This window comes from Moschus berezovskii, chromosome 6 (genome assembly GCF_049115385.1).
Source record: "Moschus berezovskii isolate FMDL1 chromosome 6, NW_MosBer_1.0, whole genome shotgun sequence".
Classification (NCBI taxonomy): Eukaryota; Metazoa; Chordata; class Mammalia; order Artiodactyla; family Moschidae; genus Moschus; species Moschus berezovskii.
In genome coordinates, this window is record NC_142465.1 from 68724951 (window position 1) to 68748068 (window position 23118).

Consider the following 23118-nt stretch of genomic DNA (forward strand, 5'->3'; position numbering starts at 1 on the left):
ACTGTTTATAAGAGCTGCTTGCAGGAGATACTAAAGGTGTTTATCAGAAGATTTAATTTAAAAAATAAAACATACCTGGTATATATTGAAATCAGCAAGTCTAACCACAACAGAACTAGACATTAACTTCACTTTGGATTGTTGAGGTAACGCTGAAGGCTTTTTGGAAGCCCCTTTCAGAGCTGAATCTATCTCTGTGGGAAACAAAAATCCCTTTCAATTTAGAGTAAAATTATTTTTAACAGTCACTCTTTTATTGTTAATCAGCTACTAGAAATATAGATGAACCCTAATTTCTCAAACAAGATAACATTATGTGGAAACACTTTATATATAAACTGATACAAGAATGTAAGTTGTTATGATGATTACTTTTTTATTTGTGATGATTATTCTTTAAATGGGAATCATACTTATATCACACTTAAGAAACTCTCATACAATAACTTTTGGTAAAACTCCTGTTAAAAAAAGAAGGCTACTTGTCATTTAGGAGTCTGTAATATTCTACACGGGTATCACTTCTACTAGGCATATTAATTTATAAAGTGCTTTCATCTATAATCCTATGATCTGAATGAGGTACAGGTATTTTACACATTAATTAAACACAATACTTATTTACAGAAAATATCATATGGTGAACATACACACACATTCACACATATACACACACACAATTAATATCAGGGGAATGACATAATGTTGGTATAGGTAAAATACCTGTTTGTGTGTGCTGGGGAGAGGCATGTGTTGGGGATTTAGGAGGTGAACCTACATTATGATCCTTTACAGCCTGTTTAAGCATTTCAACGTTGCACTCAAATTCATGTAACAACTCGTTGGCCCATCCATTTTTTGTTTTGGTTGCATCACTAAAATACATCCAATGATTACAACTATCTCCTGTAAAATGAATAATATGTATTTCACTAAAAAATGCACTTTTCACATATTCCATTATAGCAAAGCTTCTGATGCTCAAGCTGAAACTCCAATATTTTGGCCACCTGATGTGAAGAACTGACTCACTGGAAAAGACCCTGATGCTTGGAAAGATTGAAGTTGGGAGGAGAAGGGGATGACAGAGAATGAGATGGTTGGATGGCATCACCGACTCGATGGACATGAATCTGAGGGGAGCTGGTGATGGACAGGGAGCCTGGCGTGCTGCAGTCCATGGGGTCACAAAGAGTTAGACACAACTGAGCAACTGAACTGAACTGAACTGAAAGCTTCTAGTAATATATTCATTTTCTCAAGGGATTCTTTAATCTTCCAATAAACTTGAAGCTTTAACCGACTACAGACATTAATCTTCCTATAAAATATGAGGAAAATATTTAGAATTGAGAGAGAGTATCAAAAGAAAATAACCCAGGAGGATTTGTATCTAGAACCCAGGCTTAGCAGACCATCACTCAAAGTTTCAATAAGAAGCAGCACTGGCGGTTAACTTTCATTGAATTCTCACCCACCTGGCATAACCCCATTAGATAGAATCCTGGAAAATACCATATAGAAAAAAAGGTTCTTCATCAAAGATGTGCTGTAAAGTAACTGCTGATATACTGATATATATATATACATATCTTTGGAAGAAAAACTTTAAGTCAGGATTATTAGGTTTTTCTGTAGCAATTAAGAGAAGTAATACCTATGTAAAAGGGTTAAGAAAATAAAATCTACTTTATGACTACAAGTTTTACCTCGCAAATAGGAAAGATTTCTATGGTAAGAATTATATTCAATATATGTAAGTAACCAATGAATCAGGAGGACAGACAAAGTAACACAAAGTCCTTCAAACAAAACTCTAAATAGCCCAACCTTTAAATTTTATCAGGTACTGACACAGAAATGAACAATACTGTGAAATTGAAATTTGTAAAAATTTGATCATATTTTTAAAGTTCTAGAAAACTCTTTATAGCTATCTGTTTTTCCTTATGTGTATGAATTAAAAAATAAAGTCACATATCACCAAAATGCAAAAATGGATATAAGGTCCAGTTACTTAATTTGGCCATAAACATACATATTTTAGTTTTCATTATTTGGGGAGTGGGAGTACCTATCAATAGTTGATTATTAAAGAATCTATTAAATCTCACCTATTCATGAAATTTAGAAAGTACAGAAAAGTTTCAAAAAAGGTACCTGGAATCCTACAACTTAACTAAAATCACTGTTACTCTTTTGCTTTCTTTTTTTATTTTTGAATATACATAATTTAAAATGCAAAACATGTTAATAACTTTCTTTTGTCACAGCTAACAAAATAGTACAAATGTAGTCTTCTATATTCTAATCTTTCTCAATTTCTAACAATTATACTTGCTAATAATCTACATAAACCTCAACATAAGCTACATGAATGTTTTCTATGGCAATTATATTTTCTTTGTTAAGATACTGGCCAGGGGAAAAAATATTAAGTGTCTTGATCTCTTTTCTCCTTAAAAAAAAATAAAAACAAATGCAATAGATTGGCTATATAATTTAGAAGCAAGATTTACATAATTTAATGAAACTGTTATACAAACCTGCTTTGTGATAAGGGTAGTAATCTATAGTTAGCTGTGTAAAAGACAGTTGCATAGCCCCTCCAGTGATACGTCTGTTTGACTCTGGGGAAAGAAAAAAATGAAATTGAAAGAGAGATAGAGAAAGAAGGATTAAGCAAATATCAGAAACATTTCATTTACCACATTGGCAGTCCAAGCAGTGACAACTGTCTCTGTTACCAAGGTTAACACAATAAGGATTTTAAGAAATTCAATCCAAAAAAAAAAGAAATTCAATCCAGTAAATATTTATTGAACCCTTATCATATTCAAGTACTAAACTAAAAGGTGAGGATACAAGAATAGCAGAACTTTTATATTTACAGCCCTAACCAGATGCCAAGCACTGTTTTAAAAATTTTAAGTGTACTTATTTGTTTTTCATGATGAACCTATAAAACAGGTAACATTAATCTATTTACTTAACAAAATTAAATAGGTCAAGGTTGTACAACCAGTAAGTGCAGAGTTGGTTTTGAAACCAGGAAATCTTAACCACTACGTTACACCATCTTGCCTCCTATTGAATAAGCAATTGAATCTACTAGTTTAGGTGAATTATCTAAGTAACATAGTTACTTTAAGATTGGAAGTATCTAAAACTGCTTCTATTTTGTTATGTCTGTTTATATATTTTGTTTTAGATTCCACATATACATGAGTCATAGATAGGGTAAGGGAGAACGGGATAAAGGCCGTCAAAAGGTATAAACTTTCAGTTATCAGATAAGTAAGTACTAGGAATATGATGTACAACATGATACATATAATTAACACTGCTGTATGTTATATATGAAAGTTGTTAAGAAACTAAATCCTAGGAATTCCCATCACAAGGAAAAATTTTCTTAATTTCTTTAATTTTGTGTCTATATGAGATGATGGATGGGCACTACATTTACTATGATGGTCATTTCATAACGAATGTAAGTCAAATCAATATGTTGTATGTCTTAAACTTATACAGTGTTACATGACAATTATATCTTGATAAAACTAGAAGGAAAAAAATTAAAAGATTAAAAAAAAGTCCAAAGGTAAACAGTCAGTGTAACTCCAACATAAAAACCAAATACTAAAACAGCCCAGACAGTATTTCCCTAGTGGTGCAGTAGATAAGAATCTGTCTGCCAATGCAGGGGACAAGGGTTCGATCCCTGCTCCAGGAAGATTTCACATGCTGTGGAGCAGCAAAGGCCATGAACCACAATTACTGAGTCTATGCTCTAGAGCCCGTGAGCGCACATGCTGCAACTACTGAAATCCGTGTGCCTAGAGCCTGTGCTCTACAAGAGAGGCCACTGCAATGAGAAGTCTGTGTACCACAATGGAGACCCAGCAGAGGCAAAAATAAAAATAATAAAAAATAAAAAACCCAGCATGGACTAAACAAATACAAATTAGTATAAAGCTATGTACATACTCTCTATATTAATTTAACTCCAATTTATCTCACCTGGCAGAATTTCTAGTATAGAACTGTTGCTGCTGCTGCTGCTGCTAAGGTGCTTCAGTCGTGTCCGAGTCTGTGTGACCCCACAGACGGCAGCCCACCAGGCACCCCGTCCCTGAGATTCTCCAGGCAAGAACACTGCAGTGGGTTGCCATTTCCTTCTCCAATGCATGAAAGTGAAAGGTGAAAGTGAAGTCACTCAGTCGTGTCCGACTCTTAGCGACCCCATGGACTGCAGCCTACCAGGCTTCTCCGTCCATGGGATTTTCCAGGCAAGAGTACTGGAGTGGGGTGCCACTGCCTTCTCCGAATATAGAACTACAACCCCTTATTTAAAACACTTGGAGCCAAAAGTTTCAGAATTGCTTCAGATTTTTAGTAAAGTAATACGGTATGTATGTGAGGGTGTATGTGTGTGTTTGTACATAATCACAACACTGCCAGAAGGTCTTGAGACAGCACAAAATAATGCATGCTAAGTCGCTTCATTCATGTCCTACTCTTTGAGACCCTATAGACCATAGCCCGCTAGGCTCCTCTATCCATGGATTCTCCAGGCAAGAATACTGGAGAGGGTTGCCATGTCCTCCTCCAGGGGATCTTCCCAACCTAGGAATTGAACCCATGTCTCTTAATGTCTCCTGCACTAGCAGGAGGTTCTTTTACCACTAGCACCACCTGGAAAGTCCACACAAAGTAATGAAAGACAGTAATTCTTCAGCAAAATTCAAGTATTTACACCAAGTGGGTAAAATAAAGATGATAAGTAGCAACATGCTCATTAGATAAACTTGTGCCAGAAAATAAACTCTTTACAAACTTATGAAAAAGAATTTTGGGCCCTTCTGAATTTTAGAATAGCAGAGAACTGATTATAGATCTGTAGTGTAAGGAAGCTATTTTGGCAGAGGGGTTTTCTCCTTAAATAACATCTTTTATATTATTCGATAATGGAACAACCTAGACAGCTTATTAAAAAGCAGAGACATTACTTTGCCAACAAAGGTCCGTCTAGTCAAACCTATGGTTTTTCTAGTAGTCATGTATGGATGTGAGAGTTGGACTATAAAGAAAACTGAGTGCCAAAGAATTGATGCTTTTGAACTGTGGTGTTGAAGAAGACCCTTGAGAGTCCCTTGGACAGCAAGGAGATACAACCAGTCCATCCTAAAGGAAATCAGTCCTGAATATTCATTGGAAGGACTGATGTTGAAGCTGAAACTCCAATACTTTGGCCACTGGATGGGAAGAACTGACTCATTTGAAAAGACCCTGATGCTGGGAAAGACTGAAGGCAGGAAGAGAAGGGGACGACAGAGGTTGAGATTGTTGGATGGCATCACCGACTCAATGAACATGAGTTTGAGTAGAGCTGGTGATGGACAGGGAGGCCTGGTGTGCTGCAGTCCATGGAGTCGCAAAGAGCTGGACACAACTGAGCGACTGAAGTGAACTGATAAGGGAATATAGAATGAGGAATGTAAAAGAGTTTAGAAAACACTTTTCTCTGTTTTTTTTGGCTTATCACTTAACCTTGACCCCTCATTTTGATATTTTGGTTTGTTTTAACTTTTTTTGATTTGCCTTTCAAATCACTAAAGCAGAAGATGCCACCTATAAGCCGAATAACACAAAGGTAGACAAACAAAAAACAAATCTCTCCAAACTTCAAATCTTCTTTAACCTTTTCTGCTCCACCTATTTATCTGGCAGCTGATATCTGGTTGCCTTGAGAAGGCAGGATAACATCTATGGCTAAGTATCAAGGGTTGGTCTCAATATTCACTCTCACGGTTATAAAAATCCAGAGGAACAACTTTCACAGACATAGTTTTTGATTCAGGTCTGAGGCCCACAGGTTAGATAGCTCCATTTAAAAGAGTTCACCTTGGACTTCCCTGGTGGCAGAGCAGACAAGAATCCACCTGCAATGCAGAGGACACAGATTCGATCCCTGGTCTGGGAAGACTCCACACGCTATGAAGCAACCAAGTCTGTGTGCCACAACTACTGAGCGTTCCAGAGCCTACAAGTTGCGACTACTGAACCTGAGCGCCACAACTACTGAAGCTTGTGCCCTCCAGGGCCCACGGACCGCAACTACTGAGTCCATGTGCTGCCACTACTGAAGCCTGTGCACCTAGAGCCTGTGCTCCACAAGAGAAGCCACTAAAATGAGAGGCTCGTGCACAGTAACGAAGAGGAACCCCTGTCTGCTGCAACTAGAAAAAGCCCACACAAAGTAATGAAGACTCAGCACAGCAAAAAATAAAATAAATAAAAATTTAACAAAGATTCTCAGCTTGATTCTCGTGCTCATCAAGGTCTGAGAACCAATGTCTTAGAAGTAGGACACTGAGACCTTCTAACAATTATGGGCCAGGGACGCTCTGAAGGATATATAGAAATGCCTAGCACCTAGCACACAGATTTTCAAAGTGACCAAGGCCAGCTCCCTGTTAGCCCATTACCTGTGTCCATTACATAAGGAAAAATAAGAGAAGCTAAAGCTAAAAGAAAACACTTTCCTAATTGGAATTTGGCCTCCTGACCAAATTTAGGGACGATCTGGAGTAAGGAGACAGAAAAAATTTAAACAGTCACATAGTTGTGTTTATATGCACAAGGGAGCAGAAAATAGTAGATAAACCATCATGCTGAAAACACACATGTATCACTTCTCAGCCTTTGGGCTAAAATCAAGTGAAAATACATGTGCAAATAATTATGACTTGAGTATGGACTAAAATTTAATTTATGAACAATTTCAAATTTATGAAAGAGCTAATTCAAAGGCAAGTCTAATTTTTCATTATCTTCTAAGAATGTCAGTTTTTAAATAAAAAAAAAAACACAATTTTACCATTAGCATTGACAGCTAACAATGAATTATCTTAAGGCACTAACTAGCAAAGCAAAGTAAAATTTTATACCAATATATACTCCTTAAAATTATACCTTTCATCTGTGTATCTGAATGAATCATAAAATTATGACCAGTTATTTTGAGTACAGACTACTTATTACACATGAAAAACAATCCAGATGTGCAGTAAATTTTAGAGAAAACCAAAATAGTTTCAAATAGCAGTTTTTATTACCTTTTTCTTTAGCATGAATATCATCACATATGTGTAGATCTAGATGAGAAATCACTAAATGATGGGAGGTTTCTTTAACATCAAAGTCACTGAACAGTTTCACAATTGCGTCATTTAGATCAGGAGCATTTGAAGTCTGTGGTGTCTTCGCATGCTGGGTAGACGGGGCTACCGCAGAGCTCTAAAAGATTTAAAGCTGCCTTGTCACTGCAAGTTAAATATTTGTCATTCCCCACTCGAGAAAACTTAAATATTTTTAATGATAAAGTCATAAAAAATAAGCAAATACATTTTATTTTGCATCAGTAACTAAGTTTCCCTAAAATATTTTCTAAATTATATAGGAATAAAACTACAACCTAAAAACTAGAGAACTATAAACAATCTGAATATGAACCTAATATGCTTTAGTAAGTATCTGAGTAGCTATATTTACATATTTATAGCCCTTCCTGTTTGAGAAAATATATTTATTAACTATTAAAGGCAACTTATTTAAATATTATTAGTTCTATATATTAAAAATGAAAACAAATGTAAGCCCTGTATATATTAGCTACAAACACTATTATATGCCCTGAAGAAATAAATAATTATTTTGTAAAACCACTTGTGATATTATTCAGTACTATAGGTGCTCTTAAGAGGTATGGTATGTCTTCTGAACTTGAAGAAGCCAGAAAACAGCAGAGGTTTATAACAGTTTGTGAGTTCACATTCTTTTCTCCCCAGAGAGAAAACATAGTATACTGTTGAAGTATAAAGACATTTGTGAACGTTCAATAGCTTAAAATAACTCTACATACCTAAGTATACTATGAGATGATCTGCATATCTGTTAACCATAAAACTATATATGAAACTTTGGTAACAATTAAAAGAAGACCAGATTTGTTATTTAAAATATTTTTAAACTTTCTAAGAACAATTCGCTAACAAAAGTATAGTTATCTACAGAAAATTAAAGTACTATATACACAGCTTATATACAATATATACCTTCTTCATAGTAAGAACTATAATCATACTGTAAAAAGAATTTCAGAGTGTACTCAGTAAATGAGAATCTCTCGATGAAAATGACCGGGGCCACATTATTTAAAGGAAAACAAAGATGAAACAGTTGTGAAGCCTTAAATTCTAGGGGTTCAGGTAAGCTTTTTTACTAATTATTAAACTGATTTTCATCAGAAAAATCACTTTTTCTTATGTTTTCCCCCATCTACTTTTAAAGCTTTACAGACTATTATTTATGTCTATGATGGTAATATTTTGAAAGAAAACACTCTCCTGTATTGCTTTAATTATGTTTCCTGTCTTTCATCAAGATGAATACTGATACAAATAAAAACATAAGCATTAATCTCCCTACAAACTCTTTTCTTCGTAGTAAGGTACATTCAGGTTTTTGGATGCTATTTGTAGGGGGGAAAGTGGGCCACTATAAACTCTTGCCTCATGAATAATCTTTAAAAAATTCTTAATTTTCAAGTTCGTAAAGCTCTCAAGTTCTAAGTTGAGCAAAGGAACACAACTACTTCACTCTCTAATGCACACTCCTGGTACCTCAAATAATACCTAAAACAGTGATGTGACAACTACCACCAAAGAAAGAAACTCCACAGCAATGTCAATGGCTAAGTGTAACTACCATAAAATATTAAGGAGTGACAAAAAAAGGCTAACTAAATACTAATGACATGGAAGGAAACTATAGCCATTTGCTACTACATCCTTTCTAAACTATGAAATGATGCAGATGCTTAGACAAAAAAAAAAATCTGTAAGGAAATAACTCAAAATGCTAACACTGGTTTTGTTATGGTAGTAACATTATAGAATTTTTGTCCTTGTTTCTCATTTCCTAACCTGTATCTTTATATAGCTTCCTAATCTAAATTCTATTTTATATAATGACATCTATCTACATATTGCATAAATAAGCTATAGCAACATCAACACTTTGTCTATTGATCTTTCAATTATCATCTCTGTTAATGACATCCTAAATTATAATACATGAATCATCACTGCAAGCTTTAACAGGACAGTGTTATGATGGTAATACTGCAAAATGTTACCTCCTGTACTTCCTTAATTATTTTTTCCACTCCAAAATGGAACTCATTATTACCTTTTCTTAGCCTTATGTCCCCTAATCAAACCTGCTTCCTTCTGTACTTATTCTTCTTGTTAATGGAATTACTAATTATTCAAGAAGTTTTCAACTTTTCTCTCTTCTCTGTCCTCAACTGATAAAACACTCAAATATCTTTCCCCAATTTGGCTTGTCTTTTCTTCTTTCAAACCATTACTAGAGATCCAAGTCTACTCCTTCCCTAGAGTGGCAGCCTTCCTACTCTTCAGTCTACCCTCTTATAATACCACCATGTCATACTTAACTTTTGTTTCCTATTTAAAAACTTCCATTGACTTCTATATGCCCATGGGAAAAGTAAACATATAATGCCCATCATGTCTAGTGGCCACTTCTGCTTAAACTCAGGCTACTTCCCTCAGAAAACCCTATTCTATGCTATGATCCAGTACTCAGTTCATCAAACTTTTAAAATTAGATTCCCACACAGAATTATATACAAAGACTTCTTATTGGATAAATATTAATTATTTGGTAGAATGATACATGATTCACCATCAATTCTCTACAGGTTCACCATCAATTCTGTTTTTTTAGCTTAAAGCTCTGGGAAACTTTGTTCACATCAATAGGTAGGCTGGAATGAAATCAACATTATTTTTAGCAAAGCAACATGATTCTTTGAACTCTTTCAAGTCACATGCCAGGATTCACAAAGTGATCTACTGTAAAAAAATTATTTTTAATAGTCTAGCAGCAGGCATTTATTAAATCTTCCTTCAAACATGTTGAAAGCAAAGAAGTGGAAATCACCTAATGTGTTAGTTTGTCACTGGTCATTCACATCCAACATGGACAGCAATATTTCAAATTGCCTGTCATTTCCCAGAGATTTTTGGGTCAAAACCCTCCTGCCCGACTCACCATCCACCACTGACAAATCTATCACAGTAAGAACCAGATGAGTAAGAAGAATGCCTTTCATTTGTAAAGTAGGATACTAGAATAGGAGTAATTATGGAACTGGAGAACCAGACTGACATCTTAACACAATAAAGAGTATACATCAAAATGGAAGACGTGAAACAATTTTCTTAAAACTTGGGAAGTTGTCACATATTCACAAGGTATGTATACATCACTCTCAAAAATAATGCTCTAGTAACACTAAACCCCTTATCTTTATCAGATAACACCATGCTCTCTATCACCATCATACTTTTGTAGATTCTATTTCCTCATCTGAAATACCCTTTCTCTCACCTGTGAACTCCTACTCATTTTCAGACTTAACTTCATTATCCTCTTTGTGAAACCTTTCCAAAGTCCATCCACAAGCAGTTGGTTTAAAACTTCTCTATCCTTCTATAATCTCTCATCCCTCTTTTTTGTGGCTGCTGAGTCTTCACTGCTGCGTGCAGGCTTTCTCTAGTTGCAGTGAGCAGGGGGCTACTCACTATTGTGGTGTGCGAGCTTCTCATGCAGTGGCTTCTCCTGTTGCAGAGCACAGGCTCTAGGGCATACCTGTTGCAGGGCATAGGCTCAGCAGTTGTGGTGCACACACTCAGTTGCTCCAGTGAATGTGGGATCTTCCCAGTTGTTCTTGTTGTTCAGTTGCTCGGCTGTGTCCGACTCTAAAGACTGAAGTCCGCCAGGCTCCTCCATCCATGGGATTTACCAGGCAAGAATACTAGAGTGGGCTGCCATTTCCTCCTGGACCAGGGATCAAACCCACATCTACTGCACTGGCAGGCAAATTCTTATCCACTGTACCACCAGGGAAGTCCCTCATCCCCATTTTTAATTCTGCACTCTAGCACTTATGTGGGACTGCAATGATCTGTTTTACATTTGATTCCCCATTACATTCTGCGATCCTTGAAGGCAGGTTCAGACAATATTTACTTTTACATCAGTAGCATCTAGCCCTGCACCTGATGACAAAGCAGGCAGGCAGTAAACAATGCCAATTTGACAGTCACAATAAAGCCTAAATTACCACGTATCAGTTAGATCACCAACAAAGTACACATCTAAGATGCAATTACTCTATTTCCAATGAAATAATTCATAGAAGTATGATTTCACAATATCCATTAAGTTTTTATTGGATAGACATAAAAAGTCAATCATACTAATAAAACTATCAAAAGACACTACACACTGGGCTTTCCAATTTCCATTCTACAAAAATCTTCATGCTAAATTCTCAGTATTTAGTACTAAGAAAGGTTAGAAAACTTTTTCTTTTTAGGAAAAAAAACTAGTAATGCTTCTAATTTTAAGAAAGTGATCATTAAATAGCTTCTCTAATTTTTGTCCCAGTCATCAGACAATTCTAACAGCTTTGTGTTCACCTTCAGCAATTCCCTAGGGCTTTTATGTAAATCCTTACATTCCCTCCCTTGACTATAATTACCCAGGTTTTCTTCTTTGGGACTTTAGTAAATTTTAACTTGCATTTTTTTAAATTTCCTGAAAATATGTATTTATAACATCCAAATACTTTTATGTTATCATTACGTCTAGTAACAGGCACACACTTGCAAATAAGATATGTACTATATAGACAGACATATATTTGATATATAAGAAAATTCTTGGACTCAAAGTATTATAATCTATTTCACACAGAGAAAACAATTAACCATTCTGATTTTTAAACCACTTACATGTATAGCGAAGTGTTTTTCCTATTAACATTTAATAGCATACCTGTGTAGGTTCAGGAGCCATACTCTTCCTTTGTTCTGTTGATTTTTCTATTGCTTCACTAAGAGATTTTGCATATTGTACCATAGCCTTCAACTGGGAATCCGTTAAAACCCATAATAAGTCATCCAATATTAGAACTAACTTTGTTGCAATGACATTGCAGTCCTTTAACTGTCAGGGAAAAATGATTCATAAAATTAAGCCAATTAATAAAACTTATAATGAACTTGTATTTTTCAAAAGTTAAAATTTTTTCAATGATTTAAATAAATGCTTCCTTTATCACCAAATAGTTGTTGAGTTCCTATAATATGGAAGAAATATTTCCTAGTATTGGAGATATAGTGGTAAAAAAAAAACTGATAGGTTCCTTTACCTTAACAGGTACATGTTACATAGGTATAAGCATTTATATAATTCTGCATTTATAGCTAAAATCATGTAATTATCAATGTTAATGCAACCCAAACTGACCCCTGAAAAATGCAGGGGTTAATGCATATAACTTATAATTGGTCCTCTGTATCCAAGGTTCCTCCATATCCAGGGTTCCTCTGCATCCTCGGGTCCAACCTGGACCATGTAGTACTGAAATATATACTATTGAAAAATATCCACAAAGCTGTGTGGTTCAAGGGTCAACTGTAATGCTAGTAGAAAAGGAGGCATTAAAATTAATTAAAAACTAAAATGCTATTTTAACCACATTTCACAATATTTGTCTTAAGTGTCATACTCTGAAAAATTCTTTCAACTGAGCCATGTTTTTAAAAAAGTGATTACTTTCCCACATTAAATTTCATCAAAGTCTATGGTGGATTTTCAAATGCTGACATCCTTAAGCAGCTACCTTCCATATTTATCTAAATATCCAGTCATATCTTAATAGCCTTCTAAAACTAGTAGTTTTGGTTACTACTAGTGAAGACTTTACTGTTTACCCACTCCTGAGGAATATTCAATAGAAGACATGAAATTATAAAATAGCTACTATTCAATAAATATTTTGTAACTGAGAAATCTATTCAATTTATCAAAAATAAAAATACTAATATTAAACCTAATGCTATCATCACACCAGATTTCTTCAAATATTGCTTGAAGCACTATATTTCCTTTTATTTTGCACTGCTTTAATATGCCAATATTTCACCTATAAACAATTTAAAATTTTTCATCAATTCCAATAGTTATCACATGAATCAAAAGGTAACTCTGTTGACTTACTCTTCTTTTAAGTGTGACTCTGATTTTTGATTGGTTGGTTATTAATCGAACAGGAGCACACATAATTTCAAGATGTGAGCTTTGGGTAGCATCTGCCTCTATTCGAATCATCTGCCAATTTATTTCCTTAAAGGTCAAGACCTAAAGGGAAAACAAGAGATTAGCTTCACAGACACAAAACAGAATAAGAAAAAATGTAGATTTATTAAAAAAAAAAAAAGTTGTTACAAAAATGTATCTTGTGGGATTTCCCTGGTGGTACAATTTAAGAATCCACCTTCTAATTCAGGGCACATGGGTTCAATTCCTAGTCGGGGAACTAAGATTTCCATGTGCCATGAAGCAACACATGTCGCAGAGCAACACATGTCGTAGAGCAACTAAGCTCCTGCGCCAATTAGAGAAGCCTGTGGGCCGCAACAAGAGAAGACCCTGCGTGTCACAACTAGAGAAAAACACTCAAACTGCAGTGAAGACCAAGTGCAGCCAAAAAAGAAAATGTATCTCTTCACAAATTTTCACATGATATTCTAGATCTACTCACTATGCTTTAACTTTTAATTATATACTTTCAAATTCAGTAACACATTTCCATAATTATATTCATCATCTGTAAAGCTGTTGACAATTTTATTCTAAGTAATTTAATTTTAATATAAAACACAAAGAACATTTGAATTATGTAACCAAAAAGAATTTAACATATTTTAATTTTGTAAATTTAAAATTCAATTCTGAGTAGCTTAGAAGTTAAAATAGGACTCATTAAATAACTCTGTAAGTTGAAAGTTTACAGTAAAAACATTAAAAATGTACATTTTATAGTTAAAAAAATAATACAGAGAAAAGTATAGCTTACAGGAAAAAGTAAATCTAGTAGTATGTGAATATAGGCAACCATAAAAAGTAATTATTTTAAATAGACTTTAATATTAATCAATGCTAAAACATTTTTAAACAAAGAAAGAAAAATAGAATCTTTACCTCTCCTCTCTGTGGATCTTGAATACGAGTAAATCTTAAATCTCCATGTTCCCAGTTTGCATTTACACTATAGATTCTTAGCTGGGAAAGTTCAAAGGAGGCATTAAAGGCTTTTGCTCCAATGCGAATGACAATAGAATTTACAGAAACAGTAATTCCTTCAACTACTTTTTCAGCAAAGCCATATTCACTGGGAAAACAAAGCAAAATATAATGCATGAAAGCCAAAAATAAATCATTAAAAGTGAAGAAGTTTTCTGTTAATATTCTCACACAAGTACACAAATTGCTATATTACTCATTTTTGACAAAACGAATTTTTGTTAAAACAGTCTAGTCTGGTTACATGTAAGTTACAAAAAAAAAATGCTATTTCAAAATGCTAAAGGTTTTATAAATTGGTCTCTCTAAATTATTACAATCACCATCCAAAGTTGCCTGCTTTAAAAAGCATTAGTGCAGAGAACTGGCATCAATAAAGTAAATAAGATGGCTAAATTCTTGACACAAAGAAGGCTGTAGACGCCAACTGGAATATAATCTCGTAGTTTAGGGATAAGACCAGAAAAAGTTAACATTATATAATTCAATTCAGTAAATATTTATGGAGCATCTACAGTGTGAACAATGCTGCTGCTGCTGCTCCTGCTGCTGCTGCTAAATCACTTCAGTCGTGAACAATGCTAGGACCAAAGAAAACCAAAACAGAGTTGTGGCATTACAGGGTTTGAAAGTTACTTGGGGAGGAACAAAAAAAAAAACATATCCTAGTAACTGAAATGAGGGACTCTGTCTTTAGGTGCTTTTTTAAAAGGAATCATTAGACCCAGAGGGAGGATAAAGGGAGGAGGGAGGTGGGAGGGGGGTTCAGGAGGGGGAACTTATGTAAACCCGGGGCAAATTCATGTCAATGTATGGCAAAACCAACCAATATAATATTGTAAAATAATTTGTCTCCAATAAAAAATAAATTAATTACCAAAAATAAATAAATAAATAAAAGGAATCATTGGTACACTCAGTAGAGGAAGAAACTGTTTATAATTAATGAGAAATATATCCAGAAAAGAAAGATGAACTTTTCTCAAGGAGAGATAAGAAGGAAGGAAAATCTTTAAAGAGGGAAAAGCACGAGCAAAGACACAGAGAAACAATAAAGGTCATGTTTCAAGAATAAGTATACATGTATATATATTTAAGTATATATGTATGCTGAGTCCCTCTGCTGTCCACCTGAAACTATCATAACATTGTTAATCGGCTGTATTCCAATACAAAATAAAACGTTTTTAAAAATGATAAGTGCAGCAAGACTTAAATACAGACTAGACTACTGATACATTTTTGCAGGGGGGTAGTGAAAGTTTTTGCAAAATTGGCACCTTACTTCAATCATGACTATTATTCCAAAATCTGTATCAGATTTCTTGCTGAAACTTCAGACTGTAAAATTCAAATGTCCATCAGATAGCTCTACTTGGCTGCTTCTCACATATTTCAAAACCAACATCCAAAAAGTGAGGTCATCATTTTTACTGATCATGTACATTGTTCCTCTATACCTGCTATGCTTCTTGATTTACTATCCTAATAAATAAATAAAATTACTTATCTTTCCTAAAATTCAGATGACTTATCTTTTAAATCAGGATATACTTTGTAGCTTACATTTGGACTGTATGAAATAACGCATATGAAGCAAAAAGATCATCCCTGGACTCATGATACTTTAAAAGGTGTATTATTTGTAGTATTACAAATATTAGTATTACGGTATTATTAATACTACTGGAAGTCTATGAGCCTCAGTTTCCTCACTTGTAAAATGAAAATAATAGCTATTTCAAAAGGTTGTTGTGGTCTTTAAGCAGCATGTTATTTGGGAGGAGTTATTATGACCCTAAGAACAAATATTGGTCACTTAGAAATATTTCTGGAGTTGGAAGAATATTTTTATAATAATTATCTGAGAATACTTTTGGAATATTCAAACCTATCTACTCTAATCTATGCACATTAAAAAGTTTTACAATTGTATTGGAGGATTTACCATCAGAAGAGTAAAGGCTGAATGACTAAAGTCTACATCTTTCTGATTATATCATCCAGTATAAACTAAATTTCAGTTTACAAAAATCTCTTCTGAGTTTGGTTAATCTCCACATAGACATCTATCTCTATGTGAAGTGAAAAATCAAATTCCTGAACTTACAAAGTTTACTAAACTACCTGTCTACGGGAGCACTGTTAGCTTACAGGGCCTACAAAGAAGGAAGGGCTAGCCTATTAATTGTTAATTTCCCTCTATTTTAATCTCTTAGCTAAAAACAAAATCAAATGGATCAGTTTTTCCCTAAACTGCATGACTATAAAGAACTGAAGATATATACTCGTATTCTTGACAACCATTCTAGACCTAATGAATCATTCATTTCAAAAAAGGAGCCTAAAAAACCCTGCAGATTTTTATAAGTACCCTAAATGACTTACAATTTGGCAAGTGTGGAAAACATAGAAATAGATTAACACACAAAGCCAAAATTATAAAGCTTGTTGGTACTATAAAAACATGAATCAGGAAAAATACTGTCAACTGCTTAGCATACAATAATACCTAATTTAAGCCACACCTAATTAAAATAAATCATTTGTTTATAACAACTTTCCTGATCTACTTTTGCCCTTTTAATAGTCTTATAAACATCTCAGATTTTTCTCCAATATTTCTGACTAGCCAATTTTAAGATCAACTGCTTCTACCTGGGTTTCCCTGGTGGCTCAGCTGGTAAGCAATCCACCTGCAATGTGGGAGACCTGGGTTCGATCCCTGGGTTGGGAAGATCCCCTGGAGAAGGGAATGGCTACTCACTCCAGTATTTGGGCCTGGAGTTTTCCATGAACTATATAATCCATGGGGTTGCAAAGAGTTGGACACAACTGAGTGACTTTCACTTTCACCTTTTCCTCCAATATTTCTGACTAGCCAATTTTAAGATCAAGTGCTCCAACCTAATTTATCTAACCTGAAATCATAACCTAAACTTTAAAATCTCAAATTGCTGGAAAATACATAAACTACAAAAATGTTAATGTGAAAGGTCTTTTTCCCATCACTATTACCTATAGTCCAAGTATAAACTGTATATCTGATAAATCTGGCTTTCAGTCAACTCTCAGCAGTGGATGGATCACCATTCGATCCCCATGTGAAAAGTCAACGATCTGACTGTAGGTATTCTCACAGAATGCATTAATACAAAGGTGGTTCAACCTTGGTAAAAGAGAAGGAAAATGTGAGAGAGAGTATGTGTGTGTACCTGTATGTGCACGTTCAGTCTCAAGAAGAATTTATCACTGGTTCTACACAGCACATAGAATACTGTAATGTTCAGGGCTGCCATGTTGTACAACTTGAGGAGGCACTAATCACATTAAAATCTATGTAAACTTTTTACATGAATACCTGTACAACGCAAAAATAGTGCAGAAAATCTGTTTTGAAGAAATTATATATAAAACAAGATCCAAGTTTACTGAATGCAAAGATAAATAGGCAAATTTTTAAATATCTATTTTTTAAGAACCACTCTAACTTCTCAAGATGGCTTTGTGAAATGCTCTCCTTTACTTTGTGAAATGCTCTCCTTTACAGGCTTCTACTTTATTAGCATCTGGTTTTTATCTATCAAAATTCAATCTGTATAAAGTATGAGTATTCTCTATTTAATGAATTTTAAAGCAACCCAAAAGGTCTATACTTTTTTAAGGCATCAACTTAACTCTTAGAGTCATAAAAGGTCGACTCATGCACGGAACAAATGTTATGCAGAGAAAGTGTTGAAAGACCAAGTAAGAGACAATCTGATTTATCAACCCACTCCAGTGTTCTTGCCTGGAGAATCCCAAGGACAGGGGAGCCTGGTGGGCTTCCGTCCATGGGGTCACACAGAGTCGGACACGACTGAAGTGACTTAGCAGCAGCAGCAAGCTCTTCTTCCATTTTCTGCTGCTGTTCTACCTTTGACTGATCATCATTATTTAATATCAGGGAAAGCTAGATGAATAAAAGAAGCTAAAAATCAATTCTGCTACTTTTGTAAAATGTTTACTAAAACTATAAAATGTTTGATGGGAGAAGTGACTGAAATAGAGACTGAGGCTAGGAAATTTTATTTTATGTCCTATTACTGCAGATAACAGAGCTGACTACAGAAAAAAAATTCCCTTTGCCAATCATACATATTAATGGATAGCTTACCTTTGTCCTGAAGCAGTTGCAATTGGTGATGGGCCATTTGGGTTTCGTGGTTCTTCACATGTACTCATTTCCATTATTACTTTATCCAAGGACTAATAAAAACACATTTAAAATATAAACATTAGATATTTCATTTTATGTATAAGGATATTATTTAAGACTACTTTCTCATTCATTTCTTTAGGAGCAAAGAAAATAAAGCAGAGTCATTTTAAATGTCTCTTTAAAGGTCTAAAAAGAGAAAATGCTCAGTTCTTTCTCAAGGCACTTTTATCTGCTGGGAAACCTTATTACAGGAGTACAGTAGTAGCCATATACTGTAAGTAGTAGCCATATACTGCTGAGACCATCAGGTTTCACAGAACCATAATTGCTAACCTCAGAATTTACATTACTAATTGATAGATTACTTATTTGTAAATAGGACTAAACAACCTCTAAAAGCTTCTCCCAATCTAATTCCTGAGGTTTAAAACATGTGATTATAAAAAATATGAAATATACAAAAATATGAAAAAATAAACACTCTAAATGAAGAAGTTCTTCAGGCTAAGTTTTTCTTGAAGAAAGATCGAATATCCTTTGTAGTCACCACTAACACATCTCCAGTCATCTCTTCATTCTCTATTTAATATTGAACTTGTCTGAAACTGCCTTGTGCTGTTTACTTGTTCACTGTCAGTCTCCTTATAAAAATATATGTTCCCTCAGGGCAGAGGGGAAGCATTCAATAAGTTTTGGTGGAATGAATGAATCAGTAAATGACCAAATAATCAACTTTCCTTAAAAAGTAAAGTACATTAAAGAATATATTATATATGAGATTAGTAAAAGCAGAAACATAGAAAATCTGGATCAAACTTTATTAAAAGAAGAAGCCCACAGTATGTCAATAAAGAGTTAAAAGATACAATAAAATATACTAACTTAAAATATAATACTCTAGACCTGAAGAACTTTAAAGACCCTCTCATTTTAAAGTTCAAATTTCCCATTTAAAGACTGAGAGAACTAAATACTATCAAAATAGAATGAAAGCTAACAAAGCCATAAGATTATGTTTCTAAGAAACAAAATATTAAGAGTAAATACACAAATATAAATGCTTATTTCTGAGGCAATTCAGAACTTACCAAACAGATGGGATGTGTTTTTAATTTTGTCCATGGTATCTATAAAAGAAAATTTTTCTTTAAAATGAATCATCAAAAAAATAATTTAAAACAGTAACCAACACAGATGTTTCCTTAACATAGTGATAGACATACCAAATTATATCAGATGGTTTAAACTGAACAATTCATTTATACTCTTGAAATCAGCTGCACCTATTTTATTTTTAAAAAGATTACGATCCTTATTTTCTTGGTCATCTTTTTAAATAAAAATTTCAGGTTCTACTAACATTCAGTTCAGTTCAGTTCAGTTCAGTCGCTCAGTCGTGTCCGACTCTCCGTGACCCCATGAATCACAGCACGCCAGGCCTCCCTGTCCATCACCAACTCCCAGAGTTCACTCAAACTCATGTCCACAGAGTCGGTGATGCCATCCAGCCATCTCATTCTCTGTCATCCCCTTCTCCTCCCGCCCCCAAACTTTCCTAGCATCAGAGTCTTTTCCAGTGAGTCACTATATGCTTTTTCTCCAGTTCTGAAAAATACATTTTGATTTTATAGTTTAAGAATTCCCGGCAAAGCTTAATCAGTATTTTGTTCATTTAATAATCTTTTCAATTCTAGAATTCCAGTCAATTTCCTTGTAGATATTCAAGACAAACATAAAAGTAAGACCATTAATGTTAAATGGAAGTAATATCAAATAATGTTCAAATAAATTCTATACTAAGGATAATATTTTTTGAAGACATTTGGGTTTATGGAAGGTAAAACAAAAATTAAAGGTGACCATCAAAGGATATAGCAAACTTTCCACAATCTTTTCTGTATCGCCCAATTTTAATTTTAGCATGCACTATTTCTACTGAGTAGGCTCTCAAACTAAGCCTAATCTTTAAGACAAAGAAGTGATATAATGTGATTAGAGTCAAAGATAATAAAAAAGCTTAAGTTTTAATAAGCAGGTATAATATTAAAAAAAAAACTTTAAAATGTTCAAAATAAGAAACAAATGGGGAAAAGAGACAAAATTTCAAATAAAAGTATAAATATTAAATTTTAAATAAAATTAATAAATAATACAGAAAAATTTATTTTAAACAATAGGGATGAAATAAATAAAATGAAAACAGAAAATGCCTTGCACAGATATCAAAGTCTCACCCTAATCGATGCTTTATTACAAAAAACTTTGTTGATAGCAAGCCATGTTGGCAAATCCAACATGTTCTGGAGCACCTCTTCATCCAACTCCAAATTCTTTAGTTCACCTTCTCCTTTAAGGGTACTAAGATTTATCTTGTCAGGAGATAAATTTTTGGTAAATCTGAAAAAGAATATATATTGACATTTATTTTAGTGTTAGTTACTGTACCAAGTCGTTCTTGCAAATATACAGAGCATTAAGAATATAACAGTGGATTTCACTGGTGTCCAGTGATTAAGAATCCATCTGCCATTGAAGGAGGTGTGGGTTCAATCACTGATCCAGGAAGACTCCACATGATGCAGGGCAACTAAGCCCATGCGCCACAACTACTGGGCCCTCACTCTAGAGCCTGTGCAGTGCAACTACTAAAGCCTGCACACCCAAGCCTGTGCTCTGCAACAAGAGAAGCCGGCACACCACAGTGAAGTGTAGATCCTGCTCACTACAACTAAAGAAAGCCTGTGAACAATAACAAAGACTCAGCACAGACAATAATAAGTCAATATTAAGAAAAAAGAATGTAATAGCAGTATGGGCTTTCCTGGTGGTTCAGCATTAAAGAATCTACCTGCAGTGCTGGAGACTTGAGTTCAGTCAATGCATTGGGAAGATTCCCAGGAGAAGGAAATGGCAATTCACTCCAGTACTCTTGCCTGGGAAATCCCATGGACAAAGGAGCCTGGCAGGCTACAGTCCCTGGGGTCACTGAGGTCTCTGGGGTCACAAGGGTAGGACACGACTTAGTGACTAAACCACCACCATATGTGAGAACCAGATACATTCAAGCTCTAGTTCTTACTATCTTTCAAACTTATGAATACTTGGTATCTACTATTTTTCATGTATTATGCAAGGATTTGAGCCAGCCTCTACTACATTTTACTTTGCTATAGATAATATCACAGAAGTGAATATTCTTATTTTACTAACCAATCCACAAGTGAGGTAAGGAAACGCTGTCATTGTTCAGTTACTAAGCCAAGTCCGACTCTTTGCAACCCCATGGACTGCAGCACACCAGGCTTCACTGTCCTTTACTATCTCCCAGAGTTTGCCCTCATGTCCATTGAGTCGGTGATGCCAACCAACCAACTCATGCTCTGTCACCCCCTTCTCCTCTTGCCCTCAGTCTTTCCCAGCATCAGGGTCTTTTCCAATAATTCAGCTCTTTGCATCAGGTGGCCATATTATCGGAGCTTCAGCTTCAGAATCAGTCTTGCCAATGAATATTCAGGGTTGCTTTCCTTTAGGACTGACTGGTTTAAACTCTGTGCTGTCCAAGGGACTCTCAAGAGTCTTCTCCAGCACCACAATTCAAAAGCATCAATTCTTCGGCACTCAGCCTTCGAAATTCAACTCTCACATCCATACATGACTACTGGAAAAACCATACCTTTGACTATACGCACTTTTCTCAGCAAAGTGATGTCTCCGTTTTTTAATACACTGTCTAGGTTTGTCATAGCTTTTCTTTCAAGGAGAAAGTGTCTTTCAATTTCATGGCCACAGTCACCATCCACAATGATTCTGGAACCCAAGAAAATAACTGTCACTGTTTCCTCTTTTTCCCCATCTATTTTCCATGAAGAGATGGGACTGGAAGCCATGACCTTTGTTTTCTGAATGTTGAGTTTTAAGCCAGCTTTTTCCCTCTTCTCCTTCATCCTCATCAAGAGGCTCTTTATTTCCTCTTTGCTTTCTGCCATTAAAGTGGTATCATCTGCATATCTCAGATTATTGATATTTCTCCCGGCAATCTTGATTCTAGCTTGTGACTCATCTAGTCCAGCATTTTGCATGATATACTCTGTGTAAGTTAAATAAGCAGGGTGACAATATACAGCCTTGACTTACTCCTTTCCCAATTTTGAACTAGTCCATTGTTCCATGTCTAACTATTGCTTCTTGTCCTGCATATAGGCTTCGCAGGGACGTGTAAGGTCATCTGGTATTACCATCTCTTTAAGAACTTTCCACAGTTTGTTGTAATCCACACGGTCAAAGGCTTTAGCATAGTCAGTAGAGCAGAAGTAGAAACCTGACCTTTTCCAGTCCTGTGGCCACTGCTGTGTTTTCCAAATTTGCTGGCATATTGAGTGCAGCACTTTAACAGCATCATCTTTTAGGATTTGAAATAGCTCAGCTAGAATTCCATCACAAAGGAAATGAGATATAACTCTTTAGAAATAGAAGCAGCAGCAGATGCCACCATTGCCATTTATCATGCCAAGTATTTAATGAAAGTGCCAAAAGTCACATTAAAGATTTGACCCTGAATTCTAATTAAAGAATGCAGATTATCTATAATGATTTGACAAAGAAAGTTCTTAAACTTAAAAGAAGAGACGGAAAATAATAACAGAATAACAGCAAACATTTTCCAAGTGTTT

General features: G+C 34.8%; 1 protein-coding gene across 3 annotated transcripts in view; it reads right to left on the reverse strand.

Annotated features, from left to right (window-relative positions):
• BLTP3B (bridge-like lipid transfer protein family member 3B) overlaps positions 1–23118 on the reverse strand; it is a 92515-nt gene that overhangs the window by 34468 nt on the left and 34929 nt on the right. For 2 of the 3 annotated variants that reach the window (XM_055396736.2, XM_055396737.2), the window contains 10 exons: positions 20683–20845; positions 19537–19575; positions 18404–18495; positions 14146–14335; positions 13162–13302; positions 11935–12105; positions 7122–7302; positions 2547–2630; positions 724–906; positions 76–194 (listed from right to left, as the gene is read on the reverse strand). In XM_055396736.2, coding sequence (XP_055252711.2) covers positions 76–194; positions 724–906; positions 2547–2630; positions 7122–7302; positions 11935–12105; positions 13162–13302; positions 14146–14335; positions 18404–18495; positions 19537–19575; positions 20683–20845 — 1363 coding nt within the window. Of the gene's footprint in view, positions 1–75; positions 195–723; positions 907–2546; positions 2631–4023; positions 6190–7121; positions 7303–11934; positions 12106–13161; positions 13303–14145; positions 14336–18403; positions 18496–19536; positions 19576–20682; positions 20846–23118 lie in introns of those variants that run through there. The other variant, XM_055396738.2, reaches the window with a different exon arrangement.